The following is a 16704-nucleotide window of genomic DNA, read 5'->3' as shown; positions in this document are numbered from 1 at the left end:
CATGGGACTTGGGATGTTTTAATTGTTTTATTCAGTGTTGTTACAGCATTCAACCCACACAATACATAGTGAATTTAATGCCAAGAAAAACAATATCTAATTTATGAATCTAACTGAAAACGAAACCAACCTCAAGAAGTACTAATCTCTCAGCAATAATTTTGGATGATTTGAACACGATGTCATTTTGATGAACTATCCTGTTAATAAAATAAATTCAGCTTCTGAATCACCATACAAAATACATGCTATGAACCATATGAACATGTCATGTAAATGTCATTCTGAATACAAAACTACTACAGTATCTGTAACTACTGCAATAAGAGTTCAGAATAAAGACTTTTGGTCAATCTAGCACTGGGCAGGGACCAGAGAGTTTACATTTACATACACCCTGTCAGACAGGTCAGAGCCTGGCTGACAGGGTGTATGTAAATGTGACGGGTGCTACAATCCAGACAGGTCAGAACCTGGCTGACAGGGTGTATGTAGAAGTGACAGACGTCACTGTGCTTGCTCAGCCGTACCACTTCCTCCTGAACCAACTCACACAGAGACTAGAACCCAGAACATCCACCTTCCAAACACACATGGCTGCCCTCTTCACAATGCCAACTACGCTACCGAAACAACAGTGACCAGGTCTCATCAATTAGATCTCTAACGTCCTGTTAGATATACTGTATTTGTGTTATTCATGTAGTTACTTTAATAATCACTTTAATAACTCTACCTACATGTACTGTACATATTACCTCAATTACCTTGACACCGGTGCCCCCGCACATTGAGACATGGATCATGTCTGTCCATTTCAAACCTCCACTGAGGTTAGTCCTTGGACCCGTATGTATGGAAAAGGGGTAAATACAGGTGGGATGGAGGAGTGATGGAGAAGGGATGGAGAGATGAAATAGAGGAGTGTGACCCCTTCCCAGGGTTGTTCTACCTTTCAGAGAAGGTCATGTGATTAACTGTTTAGCTGAAGGGGACCATCTGTTTTTTCCTAATGCTTGATTTTACTGTGTTCATTAAAAAGCCATAAAACATGCCACTGCTTTGGGAAACTTTATCATAAAAGGCCTTTTAATATTGGCAAAGTGAGGAAAGTTATCACCGCAGTCACAGAGCAGCCTCCCCAGCCATAAAAGGAGACATATTCCTCATTATTACAAGTATTATCAGAGTCATTTTATTAATTGAATCTGGATGAAATTCTGCCAATTTTTTTTTTTTTTTTACTATATCTCTGGGTACTATAAAACATGTCCACGGCTTTGTGCCAAATGGCACCCTATTCCCTGAGTCCCTGGTCGAAAGTAGTGCACTATATAGAGAATAGGGCGCCCTTTGGGACACGCCCCCATGTGTCCCAGTATCTATAATCCCACCTACTGTGTCTGTGTAAGAATGAATTCACATCTTTTAGCTACACATCATAGTAGAGCTGCATCCCCTGGGGGACGTAGCACATAGAATGGTCAAGGTGGTGTGGTATTTTAGAGCAGTGATTCATAACCTTTTTCAGTTACTGTTCCACCAACAACATGTTGCGCTTCCCAGAGTACCCCTGAAGTAACCCCTGATGTGCATTTTACCAGTAGGACTATTGTCTCAGGAGTCTTCTCAGGTATCCCCAGGGGTCCTAGTGCCATTATAGAAATTGAAAGACCGGCTGGCTGATGGTAAAAAAATGAGAGATTCCTTATTGGTCATGCTTTATTGACAACCGATTGGATGTTGGGGAGAGAAGATGGAGTCCAGAGGCTCTCTGGCTCCTTGTTTTAAAATCCATCATCTACTGTACTAATTTCTACTCCTTCATCACTCTGCTCTGAATGAACTGACCAGGACAAAGCCAGCCTAATGATGAGCTGCCACCATAATGTTTTACCTGTCAAGTTTTTAACAATCAGCAGACAAGGAGAGGACACAAGGAGAGGAAATAAGGAGAGGAAATAAGGAGAGGAAATAAGGAGAGGAAACAAGGAGAGGAAACAAAAATACAACACAAGGATATAACATAAGGAGAGGCCACACGGATAGGACACAAGGAGAGGACACAAGGAGAGGACAGATATTTAGGCATTTGAGAAAGAGACCCTTTTTAACAGTGATGTGTCTCCTCCACAGCCAATGGCCAGGGTCTAACTCCTCAGCCAGGGGTCTAACTCCTCAGCCAATGGCCAGGGGTCTAACTCCTCAGCCAATGGCCAGGGGTCTAACTCCTCAGCCATTGGCCAGGGGTCTAACTCCTCAGCCAATGGCCAGGGGTCTAACTCCTCAGCCAATGGCCAGGGTCTAACTCCTCAGCCAATGGCCAGGGTCTAACTCCTCAGCCAGGGGTCTAACTCCTCAGCCAATGGCCAGGGGTCTAACTCCTCAGCCAATGGCCAGGGGTCTAACTCCTCAGCCAATTGCCAGGGTCTAACTCCTCAGCCAGGGGTCTAACTCCTCAGCCAATGACCAGGGGTCTAACTCCTCAGCCAATGGCCAGGGTCTAACTCCTCAGCCAATGGCCAGGGTCTAACTCCTCAGCCAATGGCCAGGGTCTAACTCCTCAGCCAATGGCCAGGGTCTAACTCCTCAGCCAATGGCCAGTTGTTTATTAACAGTGATGTGTCTCTCCTCCTCAGCCAATGACCAGTGGTTTAACTGATCTGTCTCCTCCTCAGCCATTGGCCAGTGGTTTAACTGATCTGTCTCCTCCTCAGCCAATGGCCAGTGGTTTAACTGATCTGTCTCCTCCTCAGCCATTGGCCGGTGGTTTAACTGATCTGTCTCCTCCTCAGCCAATGGCCAGTGGTTTAACTGATCTGTCTCCTCCTCAGCCAATGGCCAGTGGAATCCCTGGGGGCCTTGGAGTGGCTGCTCCAAGTCATGTGACGGGGGTTGGCAGAGGCGGGCGCGGGTGTGCCAGGGGGCGGCGGTCACCGGGCAACAGTGTGAGGGCACGGGGGATGAAGTCCGCAAGTGCAGTGACCAGCGTTGCCCAGGTAACGATAACCCCATAACCACCATAAGTGAGACCGCAAGAGTCAATTAACTGGAAGCGTGGAGTGAAGATAATGATCTTCCTCTTCGCTGATGAAGAGTGACGTGTCTTTCTGTTCCTGTAGGAGGAAACGATAAGAGTTACATAAAGCAGAGGGTGGGCAACCCAGCTTCAGCTCTGCTCTGAAAATAGACAGAGCCTAGAAAGATAATCTGCAATTCAACAGTGAATTCAACAACGGAGTAATACAAAGCTTCTATTTTGGGTTACGATAAAGATTGACAGTTGTGCTAAACTCATGAGATATGTATACTGTAGGTTATTGTCTATTCTTCAAGAACCAATGGGCAAATATCAAGAATTGAAATTACCATTGAACAGCTTCCCAAATCAGACTGTAGCTTTAAGAGGAAGCTGTTAGAGAGAGAATAGAGAGAGAGAGAGAAATAAAAAGAGAGAGAGGATAAAGAGAGAGAGAGAATAGAGAGAGATAATAGAGAGAGAATAGAGAGAGATAAAGAGAGAGAGATAAAGAGAGAGAGAATAGAGAGAGAGAGAGAGAGATAATAGAGAGAGAGAATAGAGAGAGATAAAGAACGAGAGAGAAAATAAGAGAGTGTTATTTTGTCTAGGTCCTAATGTATGATTAATATCTTAATATTAATTGATGGTGTTGATTAACCACCTGTTTTTATCTCCATGGAGACTGTTCGGTACCACAGCGATGAATGCAAATTCAATCTTTTGTTTGACCATTATCACCCTGTAAAGAGTGGCATTGTTTCTGTTGTAGGAGTAAGGACTGTAGGGAAGCAGTTCCCATGATCAATCTTTTTCAAACCTGTTCTATTTTAAGCAGTTTAATCCAACACAAAGAAACCATTTTACAACTACAGCCTGTTCATGTATTACAATCTAGTTACAATCTAGTCTACACTTATGCAATTATAGAGGAGGCTGGTGGGAGGAGATATAGGAATACAGGCTCCTTGTAACGGCTGCAATGGAATTAATGGAATGGTATCAAACCAGGGGTTGGAACCAAAATTATTTTCCAATCGTTTTCATTATTTTTTGGGTTCCGTTCAACTGTTTCGACCAGCAAAATAAAGTTCTGAACCGGTTGGAACCCTAAAAAACGTTGGGTTTATATTGTTCCTTTCTGTTCCTTTTAAACCGCTGAAATATGTATTTTTTTTTACATGAATATTAAATTGTATTTTGCCATAACATCACGGTTTAATTGTAATGAAAGACAAACACCCACTGTGCTGCCAGTCAGAATGTAGGGCGCGAGGTGGAGCTGACATTTTCAGGGGGAGCGAGAGAGTTTGGAGGAAGCTTGCCTTGAAGCGCTGGGCATCTTGTTATGACATCATTATCTGAATTAGACACACAGAGGAGGAGCAGCTTCTATGGAGGAACTTTGAATGTCTTTGAACATCCGAGTTGGTGTAACGTTGGACCAGAGCTAACGTTAGCTAGCTAAATAGCTAATGAGCTAACTAGCTAACTAGCTAACTAGCTTGTGTGTGCAGAGCAGCACTATAATTAAAATCAAACTCTTACCTTTTTGGAGTTAATAAATGCAATGTGAAACGTGATAACTAAAGTATCCTTAACTAGCATTGAAAAGTAAATCCATTCTTCTCTAATTAAACATCTCTCCCTAATTTCTGAATTACACTTGTAACGTTGTCAGTAGGCTACAGTAACCTATGTAACGTTGTCAGTAGGCTACAGTAACCTATGTAACGTTGTCAGTAGGCTACAGTAACCTATGTAACGTTGTCAGTAGGCTACAGTAACCTATGTAACGTTGTCAGTAGGCTACAGTAACCTATGTAACGTTGTCAGTAGGCTACAGTAACCTATGTAACGTTGTCAGTAGGCTACAGTAACCTGTGCTTCACAGGGGAGGGGCAGGTAGACTCAACACAAACACCTTGAAGCGCTGGCAAAAATTTCCAGCTGGCAGGCAAACGCTGGAATAATAATAATAATAATACAAAAAATATTATATTAATAATAATAATAAAAAATAATAATAATAATATAAAAAAAATATATATATTTAAAAAATACAAAATAAAATATATATATATATAATAATAAAAATTATAAAAATTATCATAATAATAATAATAATAATAATTTCTGAGTGACAGACTGAAGGCTTTGTATAGGCACTTTTTTATGGGACTTTTGTGGGACTGTAAAAAAATGCCCGGAACATAAAATTATGTTTTTAACCAGTTCGCATGCTTTTAAAATAACGGTTCTCTTCCGGGACAGTATAGATAACTTTAGTTTATGGTCCGGGTTCCGTTCCTAATTGTTATTTTCCGGTTTTTGGTTCTGTTCCCTGAATCAGTTCCAACCCTTGATGGAAACCACGTTTGACTCCGTTCCAAAAATTCCATTACAACTATTACTATGAGCCCATCCTCCTATATCTCCTCCCACCAGCCTCTTCTGGACTAAACATATTTGTGAGTCAGCAATAACCCAGCAATGTGTTGTGTACGGTTCCCTCCCCAGCGCCGTATGAGATCTGTCTGGAGGACTACACTGTATCCATGGTGTGGAGAAGAACACCTTCAGGAGAACTGGCCTTCAACAGGTGTCCTCCCAATGCCACGGGTAAGGACACGTGTGTGTGTGTGTGTGTGTGTGTTTGTGTGTGCGTGTGTTTGTGTGCGTGTTTGTGTATGTGTGCGTGTGCGTGCGTGTGCGTGTGTGTGCGTGTGTGTGTGTGTGTGTGTGTGTGTGTGTGTGTGTGTGTGTGTGTGTGTGTGTGTGTGTGTGTGTCTGTATCCTCCTAATGCTCCAGGTAAGAATACAGTCATACCCTGGGATTTTGTCTATCCTAGTGGTTACCACCGCTGCCTTTGGGGCATGTGAGCGTGGTATCAAACACTTGTCATACCCACTCACTTATCCTACTTTTTTCATTCAAATCTTCACTTTTAACTTCGATTCATACATTTTTTTCTCCAAAATTACACTTTAAAAAAAGGATAGTCCTGCTGGTCTGAATTCAGACTCCAGCCGCAGTATGGCCATTGACTGAATAATGAACCAAGAGAAACTAGAGCACTTTAAAATGTTCTGCTGTAACTTAGTTGATAATGAAATGAGTCATTTTCCAGGGGTTATTATGTTGAGGTTTCATTGGGAGCTTTCTGTCCATTACTCATGTGTAGAGAGGACTAGCGGTGATGGATATGTCCCTGTCACATTCCACTGACACATCCATTCCTGCTGTGACGGATTGGAAGTGCTTTACACGGTGCCTGTGTCCCAAACGACTCCCTATTTCATATACAATGCACTATTTTATTTAAAAGTTCTGCACTACATAGGGAATAGGGTGCCATTTGAGATGCAGATGGTATGTTTCTACTGAACAGATTTCCCTATTTGCATTGCATTGACCCTCACAGCGTTATGTCAATGTGTTTTCAAATAGCCTACAGCCAAAGACAGGGACATATTACTAGGCTAACTATGATTATATTGCCTACAACAGCATGGCACTTTTTAGCTGCTGTTTTCTACAGGTAAGGAAAAAGGCCTCCTCCTCTTCCTCCTCCTCCTCCTTCCCTTTATCAAATACCTCATAGCTCCTCCTCCTTCCCTCCCCTCCCCTTGTCCTCCTCCTTGTCCTCCTTCCAACCTCTCGTCTCCCCCTCGTCTCCCTCCCTCCTTCCAACCACCCCCCTCCTCCTCCTCACCTCCCCTCCTCTCCTCTCCCCCTCCCCTCCCTTCCTCCACTCCTCCCCTCCTCCTCCTCCTCCTCACCTCCCCCTCCCCCCTCCCCTCCTCCACCCCTCCTCCACCCCTCCCCTCCACTCCTCTCCCCCTCCTCCCCTCCTCCTCCTCCTCCCCCTCCCCTCCTCCTCCCCTCCTCCACCCCTCCCCTCCCCTCCCCTCCTCCACCCCTCCTCCACCCCTCCCCTCCTCTCCTCTCCCCCTCCTCCCCTCCTCATCCTCCTCCTCCTCCTTGTCTTAATCAGACACCTGAAGGCTCCACAGTGTACCTGTTGTTTGATCCATGTGGTGGGACTGATAAGCTGCTGTGGTTGTGTGTGTCTGTATTGTGAATGGTAGAAAGTGAAGCAGGGAAGCGGTCACACTGAACCCACATGTCTCCCACCACACTCTCTGTTTGATTCCACTATCACACCACTGGACACAGAGGACATTGAAAAGTGCAGGAGGTGTGTGGTTATAATATAAGGGACTGCGTCCCAAATGGCACCCTATTCCCGATATAAAACACTACTTTTGGCCTTGGTCAAAACTAGGGAACAGTGTAGGGAATAGGGTACCATTTGGGTGCCAGGGTTCTATCTGGACTGTGAAAAGAGATGAAAACAGAATCAGGGGGATTGTGTTGAGGAAACAGGGTGCTCGGTGGGGTGGGGGAGGGTACGTGTGTGTGTGTGTGTGTGTGTGTGTGTGTGTGTGTGTGTGTGTGTGTGTGGTGTGTGTGTGTGTGTGTGTGTGTGTGTGTGTGTGCATGTCTTGGTGGAGCGATATGTGGAGTACCCTCCAGCAAGTCAACAGCTGGGTAGGTATGATGCAAAACCCTTGTGTAAGATTGCATGGCATTGGATAGTGCGTGTGCATGTGCGTGCGTGTGTGTGTGTGTATGTGTGTGTGTGTGTGTGTCCATGTCAGTGTCAGTGTTAGTATTATAGTACTGTACTGATTGTTGATGCCCTGACACAGTGTATCCAATCCGTTTTTTTTTCATGTGTGGTCATGCCTTGTTGCTTGTTGCAGTTGAACACAAATGCACAAATGATGTGAGAGACACTGGTGTAGATATCTCTGCTGAAAATAAGACATTGGTGTAGATATCTCTGCTGTATTTAAGACATTGGTGTAGATATCTCTGCTGTATTTAAGACATTGGTGTAGATATCTCTGCTGTATGTTAGACATTGGTGTAGATATCGCTGCTGTATTTAAGACATTGGTGTAGATATCTCTGTTGTATGTAAGACATTGGTGTAGATATCTCTGCTGTATGTAAGACACTGGTGTAGATATCTCTGCTGTATGTAAGACATTGGTGTAGATATCTCTGCTGTATGTAAGACATTGGTGTAGATATCTCTGCTGTATGTAAGACACTGGTGTAGATATCTCTGCTGTATGTAAGACACTGGTGTAGATATCTCTGCTGTATGTAAGACATTGGTGTAGATATCTCTGCTGTATTTAAGACATTGGTGTAGATATCTCTGCTGTATTTAAGACATTGGTGTAGATATCTCTGCTGTATGTTAGACATTGGTGTAGATATCTCTGCTGTATTTAAGACATTGGTGTAGATATCTCTGTTGTATGTAAGACATTGGTGTAGATATCTCTGCTGTATGTAAGACACTGGTGTAGATATCTCTGCTGTATGTAAGACACTGGTGTAGATATCTCTGCTGTATTTAAGACATTGGTGTAGATATCTCTACTGTATGTAAGACACTGGTGTAGATATCTCTGCTGTATGTTAGACATTGGTGTAGATATCTCTGCTGTATGTTAGACATTGGTGTAGATATCTCTGCTGTATGTAAGACATTGGTTTAGATATCTCTGCTGTATGTAAGACACTGGTGTAGATATCTCTGCTGTATGTAAGACATTGGTGTAGATATCTCTGCTGTATGTAAGACACTGGTGTAGATATCTCTGCTGTATGTAAGACATTGGTGTAGATATCTCTGCTGTATGTAAGACACTGGTGTAGATATCTCTGCTGTATGTAAGACACTGGTGTAGATATCTCTGCTGTATGTAAGACATTGGTGTAGATATCTCTGCTGTATGTAAGACACTGGTGTAGATATCTCTGCTGTATGTAAGACACTGGTGTAGATATCTCTGCTGTATGTAAGACACTGGTGTAGATATCTCTGCTGTATGTAAGACATTGGTGTAGATATCTCTGCTGTATGTAAGACACTGGTGTAGATATCTCTGCTGTATGTAAGACATTGGTGTAGATATATCTGCTGTATGTAAGACACTGGTGTAGATATCTCTGCTGTATGTAAGACATTGGTGTAGATATCTCTGCTGTATGTAAGACACTGGTGTAGATATCTCTGCTGTATGTAAGACACTGGTGTAGATATCTCTGCTGTATATAAGACATTGGTGTAGATATCTCTGCTGTATGTAAGACACTGGTGTAGATATCTCTGCTGTATGTAAGACATTGGTGTAGATATCTCTGCTGTATGTAAGACACTGGTGTAGATATCTCTGCTGTATGTAAGACACTGGTGTAGATATCTCTGCTGTATGTAAGACATTGGTGTAGATATCTCTGCTGTATGTAAGACACTGGTGTAGATATCTCTGCTGTATGTAAGACATTGGTGTAGATATCTCTGCTGTATGTAAGACACTGGTGTAGATATCTCTGCTGTATGTAAGACATTGGTGTAGATATCTCTGCTGTATGTAAGACACTGGTGTAGATATCTCTGCTGTATTTAAGACATTGGTGTAGATATCTCTTCTGTATGTAAGACACTGGTGTAGATATCTCTGCTGTATTTAAGACATTGGTGTAGATATATCTGCTGTATGTAAGACACTGGTGTAGATATCTCTGCTGTATGTAAGACACTGGTGTAGATATCTCTGCTGTATGTAAGACATTGGTGTAGATATCTCTGCTGTATGTAAGACATTGGTGTAGATATCTCTGCTGTATGTAAGACACTGGTGTAGATATCTCTGCTGTATGTAAGACACTGGTGTAGATATCTCTGCTGTATGTAAGACATTGGTGTAGATATCTCTGCTGTATGTAAGACACTGGTGTAGATATCTCTGCTGTATGTAAGACACTGGTGTAGATATCTCTGCTGTATGTAAGACACTGGTGTAGATATCTCTGCTGTATGTAAGACATTGGTGTAGATATCTCTGCTGTATGTAAGACACTGGTGTAGATATCTCTGCTGTATGTAAGACATTGGTGTAGATATCTCTGCTGTATGTAAGACACTGGTGTAAATATCTCTGCTGTATGTAAGACATTGGTGTAGATATCTCTGCTGTATGTAAGACACTGGTGTAGATATCTCTGCTGTATGTAAGACATTGGTGTAGATATCTCTGCTGTATTTAAGACATTGGTGTAGATATCTCTGCTGTATGTAAGACACTGGTGTAGATATCTCTGCTGTATGTAAGACATTGGTGTAGATATCTCTGCTCTATGTTAGACATTGGTGTAGATATCTCTGCTGTATGTAAGACATTGGTGTAGATATCTCTGCTGTATTTAAGACATTGGTGTAGATATCTCTGCTGTATGTAAGACATTGGTGTAGATATCTCTGCTCTATGTTAGACATTGGTGTAGATATCTCTGCTGTATGTAACCTTTAGCCTTTAACACTATTGAACAAACACAGAAGCAGCATCTGGCTTCCAAATAGCTACAGTGTATTTTCTGCCTTAAACTTCCACTGGAAGATGTGAGGGGCTGAGGGAAATTACACAAGGAAGATAAGTCTCCTATGAACAAGTATTAATCTCTCTCTCTCTCTCTCTCTCTCTCTCTCTCTCTCCCTCTCTCTCTCATCCTCTCCCTCTCTCTTTCTCCTAATCTCTGCTGACTCCCTATCTTTCCTCTCTACCTTTCTTTGATTCTGTTCTTATTTCTTTCTCTGTTCTCTGTATTTTTCTCTCACGCTCTTGCTCTCTCTCATCCTCTATCTCTGTCCTCCCTCCCCTCCCTCCTGTCCCCCGCCCCCACCTGCTCCCCCTTCCATATCTGTCTCCCTCTCTATTTCTCTTTCTCTCTCTGTTCTTTGCCCCTTTCTATCTACTGTATCTCCCCTCTCTTGCTCCCCTCTCCCCTCTCTCTATCCACCCTTCTCTCTCCCTCTCCTCATTCTCTCTCTCTCTTTCTCTCCTGTCTTCCACAGGCACCACTAGTCGACGCTGCTCTCTGGATCACCGGGGTGTGGCCTATTGGGAACCACCCAGCTATGCCCGCTGCATAACCAATGAATATAGATACCTGCAGCAATCAGTAGGTCTATCTTCAGTAGGTCTACTGTACTTCTCTTTCTCTCCTCTCCTCTCCTCTCCTCTCCTCTCCTCTCCTCTCCTCTCCTCTCCTCTCCTCTCCTCTCCTCTCCTCTCCTCTCCTCTCCTCTCCTCTCCTCTCCTCTCCTCTCCTCTCTTCTCTTCTCTTCTCTTCTGTCTTCTCCTGTCCTCTGCCCTCCTCCTTCTCTTCTCCCCTTTCCTCACAGTGTCTGTTTGTGGCACATCATAAATTCACCATTACCCAATGTTCCCAACTGCACTGTTGCCAAAGATGAACATTCAATAGGGGAGCAAATGAAACCATTCATTTGTAATGAATAGACCTCGGCAACTCTTTGATTTAGTGCTACTGGCAGTTTCCCCCATATCACCAACGTCTCCCATGGATGTTTCTCCTCTTTGGGCGGGGTATTTAATAACCATTTTCACTATTGTGGAAGCAATGATTTGGTAGTATTTAGGTATATATTGCTTCTTCTCATAGCAAGATAGTATTATTATACATCTATTAAATATTCTATCCATCATTCACTGACCCAGAATGGATTTAAGGCCGGAACAAATTGGACAGAATAGAATGAAACTGAACAATAAAGGTAGGAAAAAAGCTGGTTTTTAAATGAGGATAAAAAGAGGAGATTAAAAGCTGAATGCTGAATGCAAACTATTAACCCCGTCCAGTCCTGCAACATGTCATCGCTCCACTGACATACCTCTACAATATCTCTACCCTGCTACTACTGACATACCTCTACTCTTTCTACCCTGCTGCTACTGACATACCTCTACTCTCACTACCCTGCTACTACTGACATACCTCTACTTTCTCTCTACCCTGCTACTACTGACATACCTCTACTCTCTCCCTACCCTGCTGCTACTGACATACCTCTACTCTCTCTCTACCCTGCTACTACTGACATACCTCTACTCTATCTCTACCCTGCTACTACTGACATACCTCTACTCTCTCTCTACCCTGCTGCTACTGACATACCTCAACTCTCTCTCTCTACCCTGCTGCTACTGACATACCTCTACTCTCTCGCTACCCTGCAGCTACTGACATACCTCTACACTATCTCTACCCTGCTACTACTGACATACCTCTACTCTCTCTCTACCCTGCTACTACTGACATACCTCTACTCTTTCTACCCTGCTGCTACTGACATACCTCTACTCTCACTACCCTGCTACTACTGACATACCTCTACTTTCTCTCTACCCTGCTACTACTGACATACCTCTACTCTCTCCCTACCCTGCTGCTACTGACATACCTCTACTCTCTCTCTACCCTGCTACTACTGACATACCTCTACTCTATCTCTACCCTGCTACTACTGACATACCTCTACTCTCTCTCTACCCTGCTGCTACTGACATACCTCAACTCTCTCTCTCTACCCTGCTGCTACTGACATACCTCTACTCTCTCGCTACCCTGCAGCTACTGACATACCTCTACACTATCTCTACCCTGCTACTACTGACATACCTCTACTCTCTCTCTACCCTGCTGCTACTGACATACTTCTACTCTCTCTCTACCCTGCTACTACTGACATACCTCTACTCTCTCTCTCTACCCTGCTACTACTGACATACCTCTACTGTCCCTACCCTGCTGCTACTGACATACCTCTACTCTCTCTCTACCCTGCTACTACTGACATACCTCTACTCTATCTCTACCCTGCTACTACTGACATACCTCTACTCTCTCTCTACCCTGCTGCTACTGACATACCTCTACTCTCTGTCTACCCTGCTACTACTGACATACCTCTACTCTCTCTCTCTACCCTGCTGCTACTGACATACCTCTACTCTCTCTCTACCCTGCTACTACTGACATACCTCTACTCTCTCTCTACCCTGCTACTACTGACATACCTCAACTCTCTCTCTTCCCTGCTGCTACTGACATACCTCTACTCTCTCTCTCTACCCTGCTGCTACTGACATACCTCTACTCTCTCTCTCTACCCTGCTACTACTGACATACCTCTACTCTCTCTCTACCCTGCTACTACTGACATACCTCTACTCTCTCTCTCTACCCTGCTGCTACTGACATACCTCTACTCTTTCGCTACCCTGCAGCTACTGACATACCTCTACACTATCTCTACCCTGCTACTACTGACATACCTCTACTCTCTCTCTACCCTGCTGCTACTGACATACTTCTACTCTCTCTCTACCCTGCTACTACTGACATACCTCTACTCTCTCTCTCTACCCTGCTACTACTGACATACCTCTACTGTCCCTACCCTGCTGCTACTGACATACCTCTACTCTCTCTCTACCCTGCTACTACTGACATACCTCTACTCTATCTCTACCCTGCTACTACTGACATACCTCTACTCTCTCTCTACCCTGCTGCTACTGACATACCTCTACTCTCTGTCTACCCTGCTACTACTGACATACCTCTACTCTCTCTCTCTACCCTGCTGCTACTGACATACCTCTACTCTCTCTCTACCCTGCTACTACTGACATACCTCTACTCTCTCTCTACCCTGCTACTACTGACATACCTCAACTCTCTCTCTTCCCTGCTGCTACTGACATACCTCTACTCTCTCTCTCTACCCTGCTGCTACTGACATACCTCTACTCTCTCTCTCTACCCTGCTACTACTGACATACCTCTACTCTCTCTCTACCCTGCTACTACTGACATACCTCTACTCTCTCTCTCTACCCTGCTACTACTGACATACCTCTACTCTCTCTCTCTACCCTGCTGCTACTGACATACCTCTACTCTCTCTCTCTACCCTGCTACTACTGACATACCTCTACTCTCTCTCTCTACCCTGCTACTACTGACATACCTCTACTCTCTCTCTCTACCCTGCTACTACTGACATACCTCTACTCTCTCTCTCTACCCTGCTACTACTGACATACCTCTACTCTCTCTCTACCCTGCTACTACTGACATACCTCTACTCTCTCTCTCTACCCTGCTGCTACTGACATACCTCTACTCTCTCTCTACACGGCTACTACTGACATACCTCTACTCTCTCTACCCTGCTACTACTGACATACCTCTACTCTCTCTCTACCCTGCTACTACTGACATACCTCTACTCTCTCTCTTCCCTGCTGCTACTGACATACCTCTACTCTCTCTCCCTACCCTGCTACTACTGACATACCTCTACTCTCTCTCTCTACCCTGCTGCTACAACATACCTCTACTCTCTCTCTTCCCTGCTGCTACTGACATACCTCTACTCTCTCTCTACCCTGCTGCTACTGACATACCTTTACTCTCTCTCTACCCTGCTGCTACTGACATACCTCTACTCTCTCTCTACCCTGCTGCTACTGACATACCTCTACTCTCTCTCTACACTGCTGCTACTGACATACCTCTACTCTCTCACTCTACCCTGCTGCTACTGACACACCTCTACTCTCTCTCTCTACCCTGCTGCTACTGACATACCTCTACTCTCTCTCAACCCTGCTGCTACTTACATACCTCTACTCTCTCTGTACCCTGCTGCTACTGACATACCTCTACTCGTTCTCTACCCTGCTACTACTGACATACCTCTACTCTCTCTCTACCCTGCTGCCACTGACATACCTATACTCTCTCTCCACCCTGCTGCTACTGACATACCTTTACTCTCTCTCTACCCTGCTGCTACTGACATACCTCTACTCTCTCTCTACCCTGCTGCTACTGACATACCTCTACTCTCTCTCTACACTGCTGCTACTGACATACCTCTACTCTCTCACTCTACCCTGCTGCTACTGACACACCTCTACTCTCTCTCTCTACCCTGCTGCTACTGACATACCTCTACTCTCTCTCTACCCTGCTACTACTGACATACCTCTACTCTCTCTCTACCCTGCTACTACTGACATACCTCTACTCTCTCTCTCTACCCTGCTGCTACTGGCATACCTCTACTCTCTCTCTCTACCCTGCTGCTACTGACATACCTCTAATCTCTTTCTACCCTGCTACTACTGACATACCTCTACTCTCTCTCTACCCTGCTACTACTGACATACCTCTACTCTCTCTCTCTACCCTGCTGCTACTGACATACCTCTACTCTCTCTCTACCCTGCTACTACTGATATACCTCTACTCTCTCTCGCTACCCTGCTACTACTGACATACCTCTAGTCTATCTCTACCCTGCTGCTACTGACATACCTCTACTCTCTCTCTCTACCCTGCTACTACTGACATACCTCTACTCTCTCTCTACCCTGCTGCTACTGACATACCTCTACTCTCTCTACGCTGCTACCACTGACATACCTCTACTCTCTCTCTACCCTGCTGCTACTGACATACCTCAACTCTCTCTCTCTACCCTGCTGCTACTGACATACCTCTACTCTCTCTCTACGCTGCTACCACTGACATACCTCTACTCTCTCTCTACCCTGCTGCTACTGACATACCTCAACTCTCTCTCTCTACCCTGCTGCTACTGACATACCTCTACTCTCTCGCTACCCTGCTGCTACTTACATACCTCTACTCTCTCTGTACCCTGCTGCTACTGACATACCTCTACTCGTTCTCTACCCTGCTACTACTGACATACCTCTACTCTCTCTCTACCCTGCTGCCACTGACATACCTATACTCTCTCTCCACCCTGCTGCTACTGACATACCTTTACTCTCTCTCTACCCTGCTGCTACTGACATACCTCTACTCTCTCTCTACCCTGCTGCTACTGACATACCTCTACTCTCTCTCTACACTGCTGCTACTGACATACCTCTACTCTCTCACTCTACCCTGCTGCTACTGACATACCTCTACTCTCTCTCTCTACCCTGCTGCTACTGACATACCTCTACTCTCTCTCTACCCTGCTGCTACTGACATACCTCTACTCTCTCTCTACCCTGCTACTACTGACATACCTCTACTCTCTCTCTCTACCCTGCTGCTACTGACATACCTCTACTCTCTCTCTACCCTGCTGCTACTGACATACCTCTAATCTCTTTCTACCCTGCTACTACTGACATACCTCTACTCTCTCTCTACCCTGCTACTATTGACATACCTCTACTCTCTCTCTACCCTGCTGCTACTGACATACTTCTACTCTCTCTCTACCCTGCTACTACTGACATACCTCTACTCTCTCTCTCTACCCTGCTACTACTGACATACCTCTACTCTCTCTCTACCCTGCTACTACTGACATACCTCTACTCTCTCCCTACCCTGCTGCTACTGACATACCTCTAATCTCTCTCTACCCTGCTACTACTGACATACCTCTACTCTATCTCTACCCTGCTACTACTGACATACCTCTACTCTCTCTCTCTACCCTGCTGCTACTGACATACCTCTACTCTCTCTCTACCCTGCTGCTACTGACATACCTCTACTCTCTCTCTACCCTGCTGCTACTGACATACCTCTACTCCTCTCTACCCTGCTACTACTGACATACCTCTACTCTCTCTCTGCCCTGCTACTACTGACATACCTCTACTCTCTCTCTACCCTGCTGCTACTGACATACCTCTACTCTCTCTCTACCCTGCTACTGCTGACATACCTCTACACTCTCTCTACCCTGCTGCAACTG

The 16704-nt window shown here is 44.6% G+C and overlaps 1 protein-coding gene across 1 annotated transcript in view; it reads left to right on the top strand.

Moving 5' to 3' along the window:
* The window catches only part of LOC106577441 (adhesion G protein-coupled receptor B3), a 350410-nt gene that overhangs the window by 130187 nt on the left and 203519 nt on the right, over positions 1–16704 (top strand). The window contains exons 7-9 of the mRNA XM_082978585.1: positions 2835–2999; positions 5540–5641; positions 10960–11066. Coding sequence (XP_082834711.1) covers positions 2835–2999; positions 5540–5641; positions 10960–11066 — 374 coding nt within the window. The remainder of the gene's footprint in view (positions 1–2834; positions 3000–5539; positions 5642–10959; positions 11067–16704) is intronic.

Source organism: Salmo salar, chromosome 01, assembly GCF_965601325.2.
Source record: "Salmo salar chromosome 01, fSalSal1, whole genome shotgun sequence".
In the NCBI taxonomy this organism is placed as follows: domain Eukaryota; kingdom Metazoa; phylum Chordata; class Actinopteri; order Salmoniformes; family Salmonidae; genus Salmo; species Salmo salar.
This window is presented reverse-complemented; position numbering and strand designations above follow the sequence as displayed.